At 39.6% G+C, this 19,184-nt stretch overlaps 3 protein-coding genes across 5 annotated transcripts; 1 reads left to right on the forward strand and 2 right to left on the reverse strand.

Annotated features, from left to right (window-relative positions):
• Positions 1 to 113: 113 nt before the first annotated feature.
• LOC131298420 (uncharacterized) lies at positions 114 to 1,958 on the reverse strand. The gene has a single exon (XM_058323874.1). The coding sequence runs from the start codon at positions 1,653 to 1,655 to the stop codon at positions 447 to 449; it is 1,209 nt and encodes a 402-aa protein (XP_058179857.1). The 5' UTR covers positions 1,656 to 1,958; the 3' UTR covers positions 114 to 446.
• Positions 1,959 to 3,533: 1,575 nt separating this feature from the next.
• LOC131298419 (probable magnesium transporter NIPA8) lies at positions 3,534 to 10,981 on the reverse strand. 3 transcript variants are annotated; one of them, XM_058323870.1, is made up of 14 exons: positions 10,758 to 10,973; positions 9,631 to 9,926; positions 8,716 to 8,803; positions 8,535 to 8,596; positions 8,309 to 8,394; positions 8,115 to 8,188; positions 7,692 to 7,794; positions 6,148 to 6,276; positions 5,961 to 6,060; positions 5,709 to 5,828; positions 4,951 to 5,041; positions 4,810 to 4,876; positions 4,060 to 4,156; positions 3,534 to 3,972 (listed from the first exon to the last, which is right to left on the reverse strand). In XM_058323870.1, exons 2-14 carry the CDS (start codon positions 9,721 to 9,723, stop codon positions 3,751 to 3,753), a joined length of 1,332 nt encoding a protein of 443 aa, XP_058179853.1. In that variant the 5' UTR covers positions 9,724 to 9,926; positions 10,758 to 10,973; the 3' UTR covers positions 3,534 to 3,750. The 3 variants fall into 3 exon arrangements, with proteins under 3 accessions (XP_058179853.1, XP_058179855.1, XP_058179856.1); XM_058323872.1 differs by having other exon boundaries at positions 9,631 to 9,933; XM_058323873.1 differs by lacking the exons at positions 3,534 to 3,972; positions 4,060 to 4,156 and adding an exon at positions 4,510 to 4,678 and having other exon boundaries at positions 4,748 to 4,876; positions 10,758 to 10,981.
• A 1,535-nt stretch (positions 10,982 to 12,516) lies between these two features.
• LOC131298418 (DNA cross-link repair protein SNM1) lies at positions 12,517 to 17,123 on the forward strand. Its single transcript, XM_058323869.1, has 9 exons — positions 12,517 to 13,372; positions 14,326 to 14,506; positions 14,672 to 14,911; positions 14,994 to 15,138; positions 15,669 to 15,803; positions 15,882 to 15,948; positions 16,050 to 16,127; positions 16,347 to 16,399; positions 16,479 to 17,123. Exons 1-9 carry the CDS (start codon positions 12,622 to 12,624, stop codon positions 16,578 to 16,580), a joined length of 1,752 nt encoding a protein of 583 aa, XP_058179852.1. The 5' UTR covers positions 12,517 to 12,621; the 3' UTR covers positions 16,581 to 17,123.
• The last annotated feature ends 2,061 nt before the right edge of the window (positions 17,124 to 19,184 follow it).

A 19,184-nucleotide genomic window follows, 5' to 3' on the forward strand; every position in this document is an offset into this window, starting at 1 on the left:
AACACAACTTTGTCCAAAATCGTTAGATGCATGTGGATCCATATGCATCTAACGGTTCTGGACACGGTTGTGTCCGAACTTGTGTTTTAAAGGTGTGTTTGTAGCATGGGGCAGAAAGAGAAAGGGGCTTTAATTCTCACGGCCAAAAGTGAGGCTTGTCCATATGTAAATACAAAGTGGTAAGAAATAAAATAAGACGAAAGCCTGTAGGAGTGATGTAACAAAAAGGTTTCATACATACTGTTGGAATAAAAGCAAACAAAAAAAGTTATATGACAACTACCATTCACAAGGGGGCGGTCGCGTTCAGCTACCATTCATGACAACATAACACATGCACCAACCGCCACCAGCGCCGCCGCCACCATCATTGTGGTGGTCCTCCTCGCTTCTGTTCTAGGCTTTGAATTGTATGTCTATATGTGGTGAAGAATGCCTCGAATTGTTCAATAACGGGGTGTTCCATCCCCGTTGTAGTAAATGCTACTAGACATACCGTAAGATTGTTCATATAGATCCCCAGTTGAGGGTGGGGGGTAAACTGCTCCATGCGCCGCATGATGATGGTGGTGGTGGTGGTGATGAAGTGGTGGTTGTGGTGGTGGAAATGGGTCTGACGATATCCGGGTTAACTCCGGGGGTGGTGGCTGAGGTGGTGGAAATGGGTGCGACGATATCCGGGTCAGCTCTGGAGGTGGATGAAATGGTGGTGGTGGTGGTGGATACTGAAATTGATGATGATCAAACCGCGAATAACTCATGTAACCTTCCCCCGCCGGCATTGGTAAATACGGTGGCGGTTCCAAGGACGGATAGTGAATTCCATACGCGGTTGATTCGACGGCCGAGTAGTGGTAAGAAAATTCTTGATCCGCCCGCCCATAAGGACTTTGCAAGTGCTGATCATGATCATGATCACTTTGGTGATGGTGGTGGTGGTGTTGGTTTTGGTTTTGCTGTTGCTGCTGGTGGAGGAGGTCACCGTTGACATGATTAACAGTACTATAACCGGAAGCAGCAGCAGCAGTAGTATTCTGATCATGATTACTATGGTGGTGGTGGTGGTGGTCGTCGACAGGAGTAACGACAGTATAACCATCGATATAGCCATAAGTAGTGGTAGTCGTGGCGGTGGTGGTGGCGGTAGCGGCAGCAGTAGCAGAACCACCAACACCATGAAGTGGGTTCACAACCTTGTAAGAGAAAGTGATGACTCCGTTAGGCTTCTTCTCATGAGTGCGCACCTCATAGCTCACGAACCGAGCCACGCCGCAGTTCTCGCCGTGCTCGCCAAGGCCAGTAGCACTATCACAAACCAGATCCGTGAGCGGAACGCGCACTTCCCCGAGAGATTTATCTCCGAAGAACTCGTAGCGCAGGTCGATGTGCAGGTAGAGGTGGTCGCAGTCCTCGCGGCCGACCGCGTCGAGATCGAACCGCATCTCGTGGTTCCACTCGGGATCCTTGTCTCCCTCCGCATCCGTTTTGGTTCTCTGCTGCTGCTGCTGGAGAGGGTGGTGGTGCTTGTTGCCGGGAGTGTCGCTGGTGAGGGATACAACCGCGAAGACTTTCAGTTTCTGGAAGAAATTGAATGCCTGCAAACCTTTGCAGCCCATCAGTTTGAGCTCCAGAGATCTTCTTGATGATGAACCCATCGGATTTCTCAATCCAACTAAATCGGTACCCTTTTGACTTTTGAAGAAAGCAAACCAAACCCAATCAAGAAAAGTGATGAAAAAATACTGTTTAGATTAGAAAGAAGCTGGAAGTATCCTTTGACTATTTGGTGAAGGTATGTTATATGGTAAGCAACAAAACGAGTAAGCAAAACGAGTTTGGAAATTCTATGGTGCAGACCGCATTACAAAGACCGTCAGGCGGTTGATTTGGCTGTTCATTTTGATGCCGATAACTCGAATTTAATTTGAACTTCCATTGATCCGAGCCGTTCATTTCTCGATTAATATCCGAGCTGTCCATCAGTCGCCCTACAGTAATTAAGCCCGCCCTACATGATCCCATTGTATTCTATCCACATTTCCAGGAACTATCTCCTGCTTGCTTAACTAGGAAGATAAATATAATAACTTCCCGCGTCAATCCTATGTGACCAATCCCGATTTAACACGGTTCCATTTTAATGGTTCAAATTTCCCGACCTGTCGAGCCTCTATACGACATTTCTGCAAAATATTTCATTTTTTTGATCGAAAGCAATACTTGTCTGAAAAATTCTGAGAATGGTAATTCTTTGAATTTTGACCGCCTCTTCAGAGAAATATGTTCAACCTAAGAATCATCGAATGTTTGACGAATAATATTATTTTTTTGTATGCAACGTGTATACAAAGAATTACAAGATGAACTATTCAAATCATCAAGATGGAGTTGTTGTGATTCCAATTCACAGCACATCGAGAGGATCTTGATTCAAACTAGCTGAATTATTTGTTAGGCAAAGCTCAAAGTAAGCAATGAAGAATCAATTTCGGCTCCCCCAATTGAATTTTTAAATAAATACTAAAAAAACTAGGCTTTGGCTCATTTCACATTTCTTCCACAGAATATAAACCCCAAAAAAGCTCTAATACACACCCCGTATAACTGAATATGTTATGCCTATTTTGCACAAATATTATGCTTCTAAGTGATAAATATTATGCCTCTAAATGGTAAATGTTATATCTCTCAATGCGTAATGGTGCATACGGTATGCAACGTTGCACCTATCTAGTAAAATATTGCGCGAATGTTACGCTTATTGATAAAATGTTACACCTCTCAGTGGTAAATGTTATGAGTGCATATCGTACACTAGGTGTGTACCTTAGCCGTTCCCAACCCAACATTGGCACAGTGCAATAGAATTTGTCCGGCTAACGTAACAAGAATATTTCAACTAGACAGTGATATTTATCATCAATATTTTTTTATATACTTAAATCTTGCCATGACTCAACATTTTAAATAAGAGACTTCATGGGATAGAAAAATAATTCCTCCCAGTATCTGTAAGTATCACTTCTCCTTCATCACTCCAAATCATACCCGAAAATCGACTGCACAGAGTAGGCCATTGTACAGGCATGGGACTTAAAATGGCCAAGTGAATAAAGTCTATAACTGCAAGTAATAACAGCAGCACCAGCTATACTTCAGGTATACAAAAACTTGAGACATGAGAACACCTGCCATAAGCCATAAAAATGAAACGGAACCGTAAAAGTACTTGAGATTGTTGCACCATTTTCTCGGCTTTTGAAGGTGACAGATGGTCTAATATGAAAAAGAATCAGAGAAACCAACTAGGCAACTACTACGGATAAACAAGTAATCTCAATACTACTATATCATCTTCATTTTCTCCTTCACTTCCCCAGCGATGGCAGACCCAACACAGAGACATTGATTCAATTGAATTTGCTATTACAAGTTTACAACATAAGTGAGGAAAAACAATGAAATCACCAATCAGAAAGCGAACGGGCCAATTTGCAACGAGTATCAAAATACGAAGGTAAGGAAAGAAAGAATTGAAGAAAGAGAAGCATCATATGGTTTCTTTTTTGATTAAGTGAGCTAGGTGTACAACAGCCTGGTACATCGAATACTTTCCAAATTACAATAATATACACAACTAGATACATTACAAAAGAAAGGGCAAGATATTCTAAATGCTCATTATACGTAGTGAACAACAAGAATCATTTGCCGTAATCAGAAGCAAAATTTCATACGTGTTACCTAGACCTAATGAATGCTTGGGGTGAGCATTGAAGTTGTCTCCAGCATTTTTTCTGTGTCCTCATCCCCAGGGATCTGAGTCCAACCAGAGCTTCTTAAGGAGTACTTAGTCCGATCAAAACCGGTTCCTCTAAAACCTGTCATCTTAGATGAAACCATGGGCATCACCAGAACTGAAGATGCATGAAGTGAGTTTTCTCCCAAACCCAAGGATAATGAGCAAGCAGCCTGTATGGAAAACCAAGTTACCAGCAGTAAGTACAAATTAAAACAAGTTTTCCATCCAGAAAGGGGATTCAACAGGCTAGTCAGAACCTTCGCCTTGACTACAACTTCAGCAGCCTTCACCCGCATTGCTTGCACAAGTGATCTAATGTCTTTAATTTGGGTATCTTCAGAGGACACAACCAGCCTGGAAAAAATATTTGAGTAATTTAAGTGACAATGGAGATCCAATTTTGATTGGAACAAAAAGTAGGAAATGTGATTTCAGAATTCATGCGTTTGATAGGAGTCATAGGACAACAATAGGAAATTAGGAAGAGATTTTAAATGACTATTCAATGTGGAATCTCATTCCCTAACGAGGTTGGAATTTGATCCCCATCCTCTCCTACAGTAATCTTGGATTCTAGCCTCAAATTCATAAAAAAAGGAAAAGTTTTATGCTATTAAATTTCCCACAAATATGTTTCCTAAGTAACCAAAACCATTGAGTCACATTACCTATGGAATTAGATTCCTCCTGGATATTTGATTCCTAGTAACCCGATTATCATCCCACTCAAGATTAAAGATGTTGAAAATATCCCAAGGATTCCTTGAGTCGGAGTCCTTGATTCAAGGGTCAGTTAAGTTAGGTTTTGTAGAGTTGATCATCTTAGAGGGGATATGCATCGGAGAGTGGAAAAACTTTTATACAGTGGGTTGAAACCTTTTTTTTTTGGTTTCTACTCATTATACTTATCTTTTTAGGTTACAGAAGCTGACAGTGGGTTGAAACCTAAACCTCTAAAAATTAGCCTGAAACTTGAATCTTCAGTTAAATATAAAAATGTACTGCACCTGTCTACATCAGTTGAAATGCTTGAAGATGCCACAGAAACTAAAGCACTATCCTTAACTTCACCTCCTGAAAAATTCCAATTTAGTTTCTATCGTCGTCCTCAGCTGCATTAGACAGAAGAACATGACCCACAACTATACCTTTTGCCTCATCTGGTGCCAGCAGAGAAATGCCTATGAATACAAAAATCATTCCTACGATGAACATTGTTGTCCTCAGAGCACCAAATACCTGCTAAAGTAACTGCCAATAAGCTTGCTGACATGCATATGTATTCAAGAGAAGCATGGCTGAATATTGCAAGATATCTCAATGGTGACTCCATGATGAATATGCATATGGTGACAGAATAAGCTAAACCAGGTTAAACATTGAGTAGGCATCAAAGCTGCAAGACTTGCGTGTGTATTGGATGAATGGACTCCAACACCATTGCCATTTTCTAGGCACATATGGAAAATCCTCTTGGATCTTCACTACTGCTCATAGCTTTTGAATCAGTACTCAAAACTTTCCTCCAAATGCATGCAGAGAAACTGCGCAAGACATTCAACCTCAAGTTGCGACGTGACAGCTATGTTGGCCAAAACTCACTCAATCGAAAGAACACTGGCCCATTATGTCAAGAAGATGATTTGATCTGCTGTGGCTCAATCTCAAACCAAAACTGATCTCACCAGATTTGTTTCTGGTCCTTTTACCCAGAATTGAACTAATGCAATAGTGTAGGCTAGTTCATTTCTCAGGTTTAATGTGAAAAAGGAAACTACCCTCCTTAGATGGGTACAATGATGCAATAAAGGAAGAATATTTTATAAGCAGGCACTGTTAATGCCCACTTCATGCAATCAATCGATTGTAAACTAGACAAACACCGATTTCCAATGTGAAGAGGGACCTGGTATTCTTGAAAGTATACAAATCCTGTACAAATGGAGAAAAAAGTCCAAGCAATCTGGAACATAGGAACAATAAGTATTGCATCAAAGAGTGATAATCCTTCATTCAACCTTGCCATCTGCAGTTTTAACAAACACATTGAGAACAAAATCAGAAATTGTCAAAGCTCACTGTTTACACATACTTGTGCTATTACGTAACAAAAAAGTAAACCTAAAAAGAGCAAGCATGACATGCATGTGATGATTACCCAAAAACCAGCCGTACTAAGAAACAATAGAAGCATAGAGTATGTGAACCAGCTGTGCAGCTGATAGCTGCTAGACATGGACAACCTTAGCAGGTTAGAGCTGCAAATCAAGGTTTTGAATGTCAGAATGATAATGTAGACATTTAGACCATCCAAGATGGCAATAAGGATGAAAGCTTCAGCTTACAGGGATTTAGCAAACAACACTGAGCATGATCCCACCGCACCAGATACAATGGCATAGGAAAAAGGAAGCAACATGCGCCAGTACGGCTTAAGGTCATGTCCAGGTACTGCCAGCAGCATTTCTCCTCTCCTGCATTTCAAATTTTGATTGTGCTGATAATTGAGATTGTGGCTTGGTGATTTTATTTATGGCAACCAAAAAAACCCCCGAGTTTGACCCTTGTAACCAGATAAACCCAGGTTTTCACTATTTTCAAATTGACCTAAACATGTAAATTGGTCTCAACTTTGAACTGTCCATCCATCTCCTTTTAAAGGGACTAATGGGACTAATGGAGAGCGGTAAATTTGTGTTTTTATCACCTGCCTCATTTCAAAAGCCACAATCACGGTGGGCCGGTGGCAGCTGCCTCCCCAGCCACCCAATCTCTCATTTCCCTCTCACTTAGTTTCCTTCTTTCTTCCCTTTTCATTTCTCTCTCATCTATTCTCTTTCCCTCTCACATATCACAGCACACTCCAAGCAAAATTTGAATCACCACAAAGCAACGCAACCTCTAAACACTCCATCACAATCATTTTTCTCTCGCCAACACCCCAAGTTGCAAAGACACAGTTGCACAATTGACAGACACAAGGTGCACCCTCCACCCACCCCCAAATTGCCACTACCAATCCAACATCTTTTGGCACCATTGCCAAATACCCAACTCCGTTGCGGAATGCAGATAATCCAACATGTTCTGGTGTTCAATTCCGGATTGGGGTGTTCGAATACATAGTACCGCCGGTGAATTTTGGCTATTGGGAATTGGTGTCTGATCTAGGACAGGTGTTCCAACTGAAGGCCAGGGAATATGAAAAAAGGGATGCCAGATTGTGAAGGTCCTGGAGGGCATCTGATTACCACAGGCGACAGATAGTGAAGGTGAGCGACGGTTGCTGGGATAAGTCAGGAAGGGGTGGCAGGGGCCGGGAAAGGTGACAAGAGTGACAAGCGCCAAAGAGAGGGAAAGGGGGAGGCGTGAGGGAGGAGGGGGAGTGTTGGTTGTGGGGCTAAATGAGAGAGATAGGATGAGAGGTTTTGTTATCCTGTGTCATTAAGTGCATGGTTGGATCATTTTTGGGTGATTCTTATATATTGTAGGGATCTTCAAAAGATTGGTGCTGACCTGGTCTCCTTAAGTCCAGAGTTGGAATTGACATCAATATGGGGCTTTGCCCCGAGTTTAATTAGGACCCTGCTAGTTGACGTTGGGATTCATCCTCTGGATTAGTGAGTCCATTGGGCCAGATACTGAGTTACCAAAAAGATATTTCAAAGAACAAAGAAACCGCTGCCTGTACTTTAGAATCTTTCTCACATTAACCAGTTTAATAGAATGGAACGAAGGGTAGGAAATAATGACATCAAATTGTAACATTAAGGGACTAACCAAATCAGAAAAATCAGGCATAGACTTATTACGAGAATCAAACCCTAGGTTTATAAGCGCACGTTCAGCTAGATATTACCCTACAAACAACAGATAAAAGAGTCTTCACCTGTACACAGAGTGATGCAGTGCAACAACCAACACCAAAATGAGACAGTAAAGAAGGAACATAATGTTGCTGTACTTTTCTGCCAACTGCTCTGGTGTGTAAACTGTCAAGAGAAAAAGATGAAAGCAATTCATGATAAAGTTTTTTCGGGATCACGGTGAGAGAAGGTGACATTTCCCGAAACTTTGCGGGTAGATTATCCTGCTAATTTAAGACAGTTCTTTTTGTCCAACTTTCTGAATCAATTATATGATGATACAATCCTCATAACCATTTTATCAACTTCCACCACAAGACCACATCTTATGCTAATGTCGTAAATGCATTAAGAACCCTCAGTATAAGACTAGTTAATGGTATTTCACTGACCAATATGGCCTAAAAAGTGAACTTTGGCACAAGTCACATGCAGGAGAGACATACCAGGCGATTGGTGGTTTCCAAAAGAAACAAGAAAAATGTTCCCAAGAACGATGAATGCTGTCGCAACCAGTACCCTGTAAAATAAGCAATGTTTCTTTATAGAAAAATTCAGCAAGAGAAATGGTAAACAAAGTTACCACCCCCGTCATGAATCTTAAAACCATGGCCTCACTTAACATCATAATATAACATACTTGATGGTCACTGTTTTACTCAAAACAAAGTATGCAAATGCGATGTTGGACACAAATTGAACAGATCCCAGGGCTGCAAGAAGTGACTGCAAAAGCAGAAGATAAAACATAGTTCGAGAGAAAGAGAGAGAGACTGTGATTGCTGATGATTGTAACCAGCAAAGCATGTACTTGTCGTATAATGAAAACACAAAATGAAAATTGTTTTCATCTATTTTGTACTTACCTGAGCAGCATATCCAAATGAAACAAAATTAAGGCAATTTCCAACGGCAAAAAATAGTATACCTGCATGCAAAAGTTATACAATTGGGGAATGCAAAAGTTATACAATTGGGTCACGATAGATGAAGTTGGGTAGAAGTCTGCACTTGGAAGGAAACAAGCATCAAAACAATGAAATTTACCAACTCTCCAAGTCTGGAAGTGTATAATGGGCTTCATTACAATCTTTCCATTTGTACCGTCACCGCCTAGCACGGAATGTCTTTCTCGCTGGGAAAAAGATAGTTACTCATAACAGCTGTGCAATAAAGAGTAAAGCCAAACAGCAACGCAGTAACAAATGTCATAGGGTACTGGGAAAAAACCAAAAAAATGCTTGCATTCCCAAGGTAAATTTGTATTCCATATTGTTCACGTGGCAGTTAATGTAGAAAATTCACTGGTCAGCAACATGGAAATCTAAATGTTCACACACACACACACACACACACACAGAGCGAGCGTGGATGCGTTCAGAGACCCATGTTAAAAATCGATAGTCCTTGAACACTCCTAAAAGGGTGTCCGACAGTTCTTTAACGGACCTTAATTGAATATCAGGAAAATTACTGACACTTGACAAACCCTTCGATAACACTTCTTGTACCCTCCAAACATGGTCTACCCATTGAACAATATCAAATTAACAATGTTATACACACTTCTGAGCAGAACTTTTGCAATTCAAAAAAAATTGCGAAACATTTAGAAGACGAATACGCCATGCGTATGACGAATTCTGCAATTATTTTGCACTTCTAGAATGCAATACTTGCGTGACCAGTACATTATTGTCCAAGTAACAAGTACATGACTTCTAACTTTAATTGGTGTTGTGTTGCATATTTTTCACTACCTTTCATGGATTATTTATATGACTAACATGCAGAAGAGTTACGCTAATTCAGTGTTTCAAGTGTCTAAACATGATTCGTACATTTTTTGAAAACCAATGTGTTGCAGTGCCCGGGCAATGTCATGTGCCCTGTGCCCATGCCAATTATATCCCACATGCTTGGACTAGGGAGAAGATGATGGGGTAGAGGAGCGAGAAGTACCTCGTCATGACCCAATTTGAGGAGGTTGGTCCCAAAATTGATGGCAATACTTCCAAAAAGGTTGATAAAGGCTCCAATTATCCACTCTCCCATGGAAGAAAAATGTCAATTAACCGCCTCTAATTGTTGTTTAAGATACGATGATACTCTCCTTGTGATTTACTGGTTCTGGCAGAATAAATTTTGAGAGAAGAAACCAATAGTACAATGGCAACAAGTCTAGCATCCGTCACGAACGCCTAAAGGCCGCCTTCGAGCAAACATTTGCATCTAATTTTATGAAAATTGCAAATTACCTGCAAGCTACAATATCAGCATCAGAAGTGATGCAAAATTCAATGCTACAAATGGAAGAGAAAAGGGAAGTTCCAAAATCATCAACCACAAATCTCCCAAGCAGAATGCAACAGATCAAAGACAATAATAGTAATTTCTTGATCTACGGGTAACATAACGGTACATTGCAGCTGAAAGTCAGGTTAAATTAATTGCCATACTTGACAACACAAACAATTATGGGATGAATAGGGGTCTTGACCTTAGTCACATAATCCTTCAGTGTGACCCTCCGCTCCTGCTCTCAGTCCCCACTCTCACTAACTTTAGTAACTTGAAATGTTTTTGAAAGACACTTTTACACTTGCCCTCGCACTCCAGCATGTGCGCGCATTATGTGACTTAGGTCTTGACTACAATTCTTTGAGAGAATCACTTCATATAAACTAGGAAATAAGTTCAACTACTTAATAAAAGAGACATTTATCGTTTGCCGAGCAAAAAATAAATAAATGAGGCATATCGAGTTAATTTATTTCTGGACTAGTGAAATATCTATCCAGCAGGTGTACTAACAAAATACAAAATAGGGCAGATATGATGAATTGGAATGCAACAACATCAATGGGTTTCTGTAGGTGATGTAACCAAAATCAAACTAATGATCCATCCACCGGCACAAAAACCATGTAAAATGGAAACCTAATCACCACAATTCTAACACCATGAATTCATTCAGGTAAAAAAATGAAGTCAAAACACTTCAGATCCTGATCTGTCCCGTCCCCAGTATTTAACCAAAATAAAAGCGGAAAAAAGCAATTAAAATCGATTCCAACAAAGAGAAAAACCTCTGCTTCCGGATGTCAAGATGGACGATGAACAGAGAACACAGAATGGCCTCCTGAATCCGAACGATATCGCGAAGATTTTGACGGGGGGTGAAAAGCGCGACTTTGAATACTCGGATGGAGAAATGTGGCGTGAAAAGGATATTCGATCGGCCTGGTGAAGTCTGACGGCTGAAAGAAGGAAGAAAATTCGCTTTGGGCGTGGGTTAATTAGAAATTAATTAACCAAAGTTAAAAGTGTATTAAGTATCCAATCAAAAAATAATTAATTAGATCTTGAGATTAATCTGAACTTGATGAGTACTATTGGGTTCAGGATAAAGTATGGTTTGACCCTAATCTGCCGGAGAGACAACGCTAGTCACGGGAAATTACTCATTGTTCCGAGAGCATTGTCACGCGGTGCTTTACGGGTCTTCTCCGTTGTAGTCGCACGCTTGATAATGAAATTTGCACTGATAAAATATTGAGTTATTATGTGACGGTGCTACAGAGACACTGAATAATCGCTACGGGAATTATCAATCAAAATGGGAGGTCGTTATCGTTGATCACTATGTTTTGATTTTCAATACAAACAATAAATTATGATGGAGCCTAACTATGGGTATTTATTTTACTTCAATTTGTGCGGGATTCATTTCAGAAATCCACATTGATGATCGAAAGCCATTTGATATGACTTAAAAATTATTTTAAGGGTTAATGCAAAAAAATCATCTCCTTCAGATATTGATTCAAAAAAAATCGTTGATTCTTCTTGTGAAGCCAAATTAAATTTATCATGATCTTATTTGTTATTTCAAGCCATTTATTTTCTAAGTCTTAGGCTCTGTTCCGGAACTGAAAATAAGTCTTTATTTTTTAAGAAGGCAATTTCAAGTTCAAAAATTATAGATTTATTGAAATATAAAAATATGCAATATGGATCTTGTTTGGAAGATCTCGATGAGATCTTTTATACGATGCAAAAAAAATTTAAAATTTATTTTTTATTTACTTTATTTTTTAGTTTGAAAATGTGAAATAAGCTGCTTATTTATCATCCTGTAAAATAATGTTAAATAACCTCATCGGTGTGCATATCATGAGAAAAAATTAATGGTAATGTTTGTTATACTTACATTTTATCTTATTGCATTAATTTTTATTTATTTTTTTATCCGGATGAAGTTACCAAAGTATACCTCACATGTCACACATGAATAGTGTTTCAGTATTAACAAATGTTCTTAGCTTGTTTTTGGCAGATATTAATTATCAAAATATGTCCTGGACCGTCATTTTCCCTAGTGTTTTTTTTTGTCATTTCACATGAATAAAAATAAGAAAATGAATGCAAAACTATAAAAGGAGTTTGAAAAATCATTCTCCACATAAACCCTTGTTTCTCTTGGCTTTTTGGAAATTTTTTCCCCTTTTGTCCTTATCCAAATTTATCTGCATTTGTTAGTTTTGCACTAAACATTTGTATATTATTGATTCGCTTCGATGAGAGAAAAGTATAGAATTGACTTATATAAAAAAATATATATATACAGGAAAAATTCTTGGATGTTTTAAAAAAAATTGGGTAAAATTTAAAAATTTATATTTTTTCGATTTATCCCATCGAGATGAATTAACAATTCACAAAAGTGTGACAAAATTTGGACAAATGTAAAAAAGAAAAAATTTGAATATGGACGAGAAAAATCCGAAGGGGACCGGGACTAGATCTAGCGTATGTAGTACTAATCAAAATCTAGCGTGCGACAAAAAGAGAGAGAGAGAGAGAGAGAGAGAGAGAGAGAGAAAAGGGCGCCAAAGACTCGCGAATTTATGATTTTTCCTTTTTCTCATCTGAAAACGGGGGAGGGAAAATATGGAGAAGAGGTCAAGGGAGGAGGAGGAGGAGGAGGAGGAGGAGGCGTTTGATTTTGGAAACGGAACCCACAACAATCTCGACTCCTCATTCTCCCCCTCCGATTCCGACCACAACTTTTCTAGTAATTTATACGCAAGTGATTCTGACTATGACGATGAATCCCATTCCCCATCAAAAATACTTCAGCTGGACGACAACGGATTCCCCTCTTCTTCCCACCTTCCACCGGGGCTCAAACACCACGGCGATGACATCGAATTCGATACGAATCGATCAACCCAAATCGAACAAGGTACTGATTGTAGCAGTTTTGCCTCCGATTTTTACAGCTGCGGAACGGATTGTTCTTCTCTGTTGTCGCACGAGGAAGAAATTGACACTCAGAAGAAGAAGATGGATATCGACCCCAAGGCGATGCGGAAGCTCAAACAAACCGATCTTTTTCAGATGTGGGGAACCCGTGACAAGTTGCCCGATTGCGAAGCCGACGATAAAGGCTCTGGTTCTTCGATTCGTTATCTGAATAACAAGAAGATGAAGGGTTTGTTGTCTGATGGTTCGTCAAAAACCACTAACGATAACAAGAAGAATGCTTTTCTTCATCTTCGGAGTAGCAGTAGTAGTATCGGGGCAAAGAGTAAGAGTACTGGCAGGGTTGCAAGAGGTAGGACTACTGTTGCAAGTAATTCTGGGGGAGTTGCCGATAGACAGTGGCCTCGTGTCTGTCCATTCTATAAGAAAATCCCAGGTTTGTTGTCTCTTGGTTCCTACAATTCTTTTCCGTATTCGTGACACTTCACACAGTTAGATTTGGGCATTTCAACCGTAGGGTGTTCCATGTCAGAAAAAAAAACCCGTAGGGTGTTAATTGTGGTTGCCAAAGCAATATGACAAATGTACTCCGTAGACTCTAGTCCATAGCTCTAGTAGTTTTGGGACCCGTTTGTTTGATGAGAGTAATAGTGAAGCTGATAACATAGGATATGTAATCACATTGGACGTCTAGTGAAGGTATGAATAATATCACATTCCAACCACACTTTGTGGGATTAAGTATATCCGATGGATGTTTACTTCCAAATGATAACAATTGTAACCAAACACCGGCTATGCGGTCCCCTAGATATATAGTCCAATTTGATGCTTGTATACGATCAAACAAATGGAGCCGTAAGGTTTTTGTTTTGATAGCTGTAGGCCTTCTCGGAGTTTTAGCATCTGACTTCGATTCAGTCCATGTTTAGATCAGGTAAGTGTAGGATATGTCTGTAAGAGGAAGTTGTATTTGATCCTCCAGAGACAACAAAAACACCTAAGTTTTACTACCTTTTGAGTTCTGTTTGAGAACGTTCATTCGGCATCAGGTCAATAACAGACTGCAGATGCATCTAAATGTCACCATTTTCAGTTCTACATGCTTCAGGAGCCTTCATAATACATTTGGCAATAGTAGTCCTTTTCATCCCAAAAACCATTGGCCATGGAAAATGAAAGAGTCTATCGAATGCCATTGGACTTCTGGTGTTTTAGCTCACTAAAATGAATTCCATTCACGTTTGAACACCCAGGTTCTGAAATGCAAGGGAAAAACATACATGCTCCCAGATGAAATAAAACTTAACTAATCATGTTAGTTGCATTTTCTCCTGTGGTAGAACACATTACATGGTATTTTGCTCTTATTTATTCAACAATCAACAGGGACGTCATTCACTGTTGATGCATTCCGTTATGGTCAAATTGAAGGTTGCAATGCATATATCCTCAGCCACTTTCATGCTGATCATTATGGTGGCTTGAGCAAGGGGTGGTCACATGGCCCTATCTACTGCACAACACTCACTGCTCGCCTGGTTAGACTCTGCCTATATGTCAATCCAATGTAAGCAAGTCCTGCATTATGTAGTTAACTTTATGCATTACCCCTTTGCCATTATTTAGCTTTATAACTGTGTCGTGCTTGTTTTCTTTAAGTTTATTCTTGATTGTGTTCTGCTTAGACGTGCAATTGAATTGACATTTGCTTTCCATGGTGCTCTCTTCGCAGATTCATCCGTCCTTTGGAAGTAGGTATTGAACACGTCATTGAGGGAATCAAAGTGACAATGCTAGAAGCTAATCACTGCCCCGGTGCAGCTCTTATTCACTTCTGTCTTCCTAATGGACGATGTTATTTGCACACTGGAGACTTCAGAGCTAGTAAACTCATGCATGCTTATCCCCTTCTTGTAAATCAAAGAGTTAATGTGCTTTATCTAGATACAACATACTGCAACCCAAAGTACAGGTGAGCACTTGCCCTATAAGTTTTTGTTGCCTAACTTTTTTCCAAATTAATGTTATTCTTAAGTTTCGGAGACTATGGGCAGGTTCCCTTCCAAAGAAGATGTTTTGAGTTTTGTTGTGAGAGTCACTCAAAACTTTTTAAGGAAGCAACCCAAAACCCTCATCATTGTTGGGGCGTATAGCATTGGGAAAGAATGTGTTTATCTTGCAATTTCCAAGGCGTTGGGGGTATGCTGGTTCACCTATTTTTGTGCTTGAGTTTTGTTTTTGGTTTATTCTTGTGGTTACATTTATTGCTTTGTTTGATAGAAAAGCTCCCCTGTTGTTTGTAAGATACTTTCTCGGCTCTGAGGACCAGACTACCAGTATAGCACAATGGTCTGAAAAGAGGAATGCCCACCGTTTTGATGATTGAGGGATAATATTCCCATGCCCATTTAAAGTAACATAAGTTCAGGACTTTATGAAACTTAAGGATTTTATTTAGCTCAATCATCTCAATATTAGGTTCTCAGAACTGATGTATTTCAAGAAATGGAATCTCATTGACATGTAAAACTATTTGATAATATAAATTACACTTTAGAAGAAGCAACATCTCTCTTGCTGTTAATATGATAGGGATCTGCCTGTTAGTTTAAGATCCCCTGGATTCATGAAAAATGAGCAGGTCTTCACTCGAGTTCGGTTTCATTGACACAGAAAAAGCTGTGAATTAAAACTTGACTATATTTTAACTATACCTGTAAATACTGTAGGTTAAAATATATGCAAACAGTACGAGGAGGCGTATTCTTCAGTCTTTTGGTTGGCCCGAACTCTCTGGGAATCTGTGTTCAAATGGGCAGGAAACACCTCTTCACGTTCTACCCATATCATCTCTGAGATTTGAGGTTGGGTTCTTACCTATGCAATTGTTTTGGTAGAAGCATTGTGGTGTCAAATAAGTATTACCATTTCTTCTTCTGAAGGCATTGGAAGATTACTCGAAGACGTACATGAGTCAATATAAAGCAGTTTTGGCATTTAGGCCAACAGGTTAGGCATAGATGCCGTTTAGACAGATTAACCGTATTCTAGGTGCTTTGTTATTACTTGCAGCAAAAGGCTTAATCTTACAAGTACTTCTTCTTCTTCAGGTTGGACTTACTCGGAAGCTATTGGCAGTTACCTGGACCTAATAAAACCCACTTCCAGAGGCACGGTCACAATTTATGGTGAGTGCATTGGATTTTTTGTGGCAGATGATATTGATCCACAGAAACCAAAATCGTTGTGCATCACTGTTGTACTGTAAATTGTGCAAATTCTTGCATCAATCTGGTGATGCTTAAGGTTTAGTTTTTGCCACACCCGGCTACATTATTATTTTCAAGACTTTTGTGGATGGCTAGTTATCAATGACAACCTGAACACTCGTATGGTTATTTGTGCAGGAGTTCCCTATAGCGAACACTCCAGCTTCACAGAACTACGAGAGTTTGTACAGGTTTTATTCTGAAACTTTCTTCATGGATGTTATAACAAACCCCAACAAGTAATCACAATGTCATTTCCTGTTTTTCCAGTTTCTTAGGCCTGACAAGATAATTCCTACTGTCAACATCGGAAATGCCGCTAGTCGAGATAAGATGCAGTCATACTTCCGAGAATGGCTGAGACGAAAGTGATTGTGCTGCTATTGCTTGCACAAATAATGCTGTGCGATACGCTATTTCAAATTCCTACTTGCATCATAACATTTGTGCTAAATTGAACGTTTTCTTTCGGCAGCCAAGGACGGACCATTGCCACCGTCACAGCAGGAGCAGCCCTGTGGTTCTATGATTTTTGCATTCTATCACAGTTTTTACACGTTTGCACCATCAAATTTTGCACAAAAAGAGTGCTCACTGGAGCACATGATCGAGCATCTTTTTTGATAGCTTAGGTGTCTGAGCTAGCTTACGCGCACCTCAACATGATCGAATAGTTCTTGCAGCTACAACTAGAATTCATTCGGAAGCCAACCACTCCTTTCCTTTTGAGACTAGTAGATGACTTCTCCAAGCGGGTTTTTCGTGTTGTGTAGTGTTGTCTGTTAAGTTTAATTTTAACCATTCGAGCAGCATCTTTTTGAGTGTTTTTTTGGGACTGTAGCAAATTATATATATTACTTATATAGCAATAATGTTCTTTGTATCCAGTGAAAATGTCAGTTTGAATTTTCGAACAAGGGCACATGGCAGACATGACAATCTTTTTGGGCATCTATCGTTGACATCGGGGTAAAGATTTCACCTGATGGTTTCCATTGGAGTAAGTTTTTTTTTTTTTTAACCTGATTTTTGGGTTAGTTTGCGTGCACCTTAACTAATTCTGGTGCTTTGAAGTTGACGACCGGGATGATTTGGAATGTTTTGTCTTTTCGTAGAATTCAAACTTGCAACCTTTTGGGCGACAAGCCCTTTAGTTGTTTTCTCATATCTATTTGGCCAAATTTCATTGCGGTTAACATTTGGATTAGTACATCAAAAAGGAGAATCTCTTATTAGCATCCATTTTTTCAGTACCCTGCGTCGTGTAGAATTCTCATTTCACGGAAATTGTCAAGAACCAAGTTAGAGAACCTTTTGGCAAATTTTTTTTATTTTTTTTTATGATCAGATGATTGACCAGCTTATACGTCCTTTTGGCAATTTTACTGGCCAATCCTGATCTGGTTTTCTTACCGGTCCAGTTTTTCATGAAGGTGAAGTCATCTGGAATGAGAGACAAGGGAACATAATCAGTGGTTATTCAAACGTTCATGGGTCCAAATATATACACAAATTTAGAGAGTTGTTCTGGAGTGATTTTGCGCATGCTTTATTCTTTAGCAATGGGACCAACCCCTTGGAGTTGACAACGACGTTGTTTCTCATCATTGTTTCATCCCATTGAAAATGAATTTCAAACAAGATGAACAAAGGAAAGGATGCCAAGAGGTGCGATTGCAGAGGCCTCAGCCAACAATAGGAGCAAGCAATTACAAATGGCAATCCAGAAAGGCTGTTGATAATGAACACAAGTATAATGTACCAGTGGGTTATACATATCTGCTTCTACAAAGGCTTGTATCATGTTAATGGAGGCTGTCCCAGTATAATAACCCTAGTCTTTAACATATAGCACTGCCATGAATAGCAATTCAACGAGCTTCCAAATGCCACGACGAGCAGAAAATCGCCGGTCTCCGGTCCTACTTTCTTTCAGCAGTTTTTGCAGGTAATACAGTTACTGTCTGATATTGTTACCAGATGGCTACTGGCATCAACGCAACGCAAGCTTTCAACTTTTCAATTACTAACTAACCAGGCCCACTGTTTTCATGCCCAAGGATCAAGGGGAAGACATGGTTCCGTGTCACCTCGCTTCCTAGCCTAACCTAATGGTTAATGTCATGGACAAGAAAAGGCAGCCACTAACTACTTTCAGAAACAGTAATCCAAAAAACACACATGCAACCCACATCATAGTTCTAAAGCTGAAAATGTCTTGTTAAGACACGAGACTATCACCAAACGCATTCATATAATAACATCCAGCGTCACCATTCGCATAGTCAATTACAGTACAATGCAATAATCAACAATACCATTTGTTTATCCACTGCCGCCACAAATCACTGAAGTACGATGAATCCAGATTTGAAACCCCAACATCAGCAACGGTAGGACGAGTTCAGGCATTGATTCTCGGGATTCATGCAGGGAGGAACCAACCTAAAACTGGCTTCTCTTCTAAGAATTCTTGGGGACAGTCCTTCCTACACTTCTAGACAATTACAAATCAAAGGGCAAGGTTCTAAGTTGTTCCACATCTTCCTGCCCTATACTCAAAATTCAACTGACCCATTACATATTATAGTCTTCAACTGGAACACAATTTTATAGCTCCTTCTCATCCCAACTGTATCCACTGACCCATTTCATATTAGTCTTCGACATTTTTGGCAACTACACGCCAAAAATGGCAGATGATGCTGAGTTATCTTCTATGAATTACTAGGCACGGAGGGTGAAGTTCTAAGTTGTTCAGCATCCCTCATGCCCACATACAAAGAATTCATATGATGAAATATGATTCCAATTCTAAAAAGCACAACACTGTATCACAATTCATAGCCCAAAATGTCATGCTAACTACTAATTGAACCTATTATACAACAGCATTCACTACTTTGCTCACTCAAACACCATATGTAAAAAGCTGTAAGGCAAATCGTGCTACATATGTACATCAAGTGTCACTTC

Source organism: Rhododendron vialii, chromosome 8a (assembly GCF_030253575.1).
Source record: "Rhododendron vialii isolate Sample 1 chromosome 8a, ASM3025357v1".
In the NCBI taxonomy this organism is placed as follows: Eukaryota; Viridiplantae; Streptophyta; class Magnoliopsida; order Ericales; family Ericaceae; genus Rhododendron; species Rhododendron vialii.

What these genes read in the sequence shown, in the direction of transcription:
- LOC131298420 (XM_058323874.1), bottom strand. Translation starts at nt 1,655, where the DNA reads ATGGGTTCATCATCAAGAAGATCTCTGGAGCTCAAACTGATGGGCTGC.
- LOC131298418 (XM_058323869.1), top strand. Translation starts at nt 12,622, where the DNA reads ATGGAGAAGAGGTCAAGGGAGGAGGAGGAGGAGGAGGAGGAGGAGGCG. An exon ending in TTTGGCATTTAGGCCAACAG is followed by an intron (nt 15,949 to 16,049) that starts GTTAGGCATAGA and finishes CTTCTTCTTCAG; the next exon opens with GTTGGACTTACTCGGAAGCT. An exon ending in AACTACGAGAGTTTGTACAG is followed by an intron (nt 16,400 to 16,478) that starts GTTTTATTCTGA and finishes CTGTTTTTCCAG; the next exon opens with TTTCTTAGGCCTGACAAGAT.
- LOC131298419 (XM_058323870.1), bottom strand. Translation starts at nt 9,723, where the DNA reads ATGGGAGAGTGGATAATTGGAGCCTTTATCAACCTTTTTGGAAGTATT. An exon ending in TGGAAACCACCAATCGCCTG is followed by an intron (nt 7,795 to 8,114) that starts GTATGTCTCTCC and finishes TTCTCTTGACAG; the next exon opens with TTTACACACCAGAGCAGTTG. An exon ending in ATTTCAACTGATGTAGACAG is followed by an intron (nt 4,157 to 4,809) that starts GTGCAGTACATT and finishes TATTTTTTCCAG; the next exon opens with GCTGGTTGTGTCCTCTGAAG.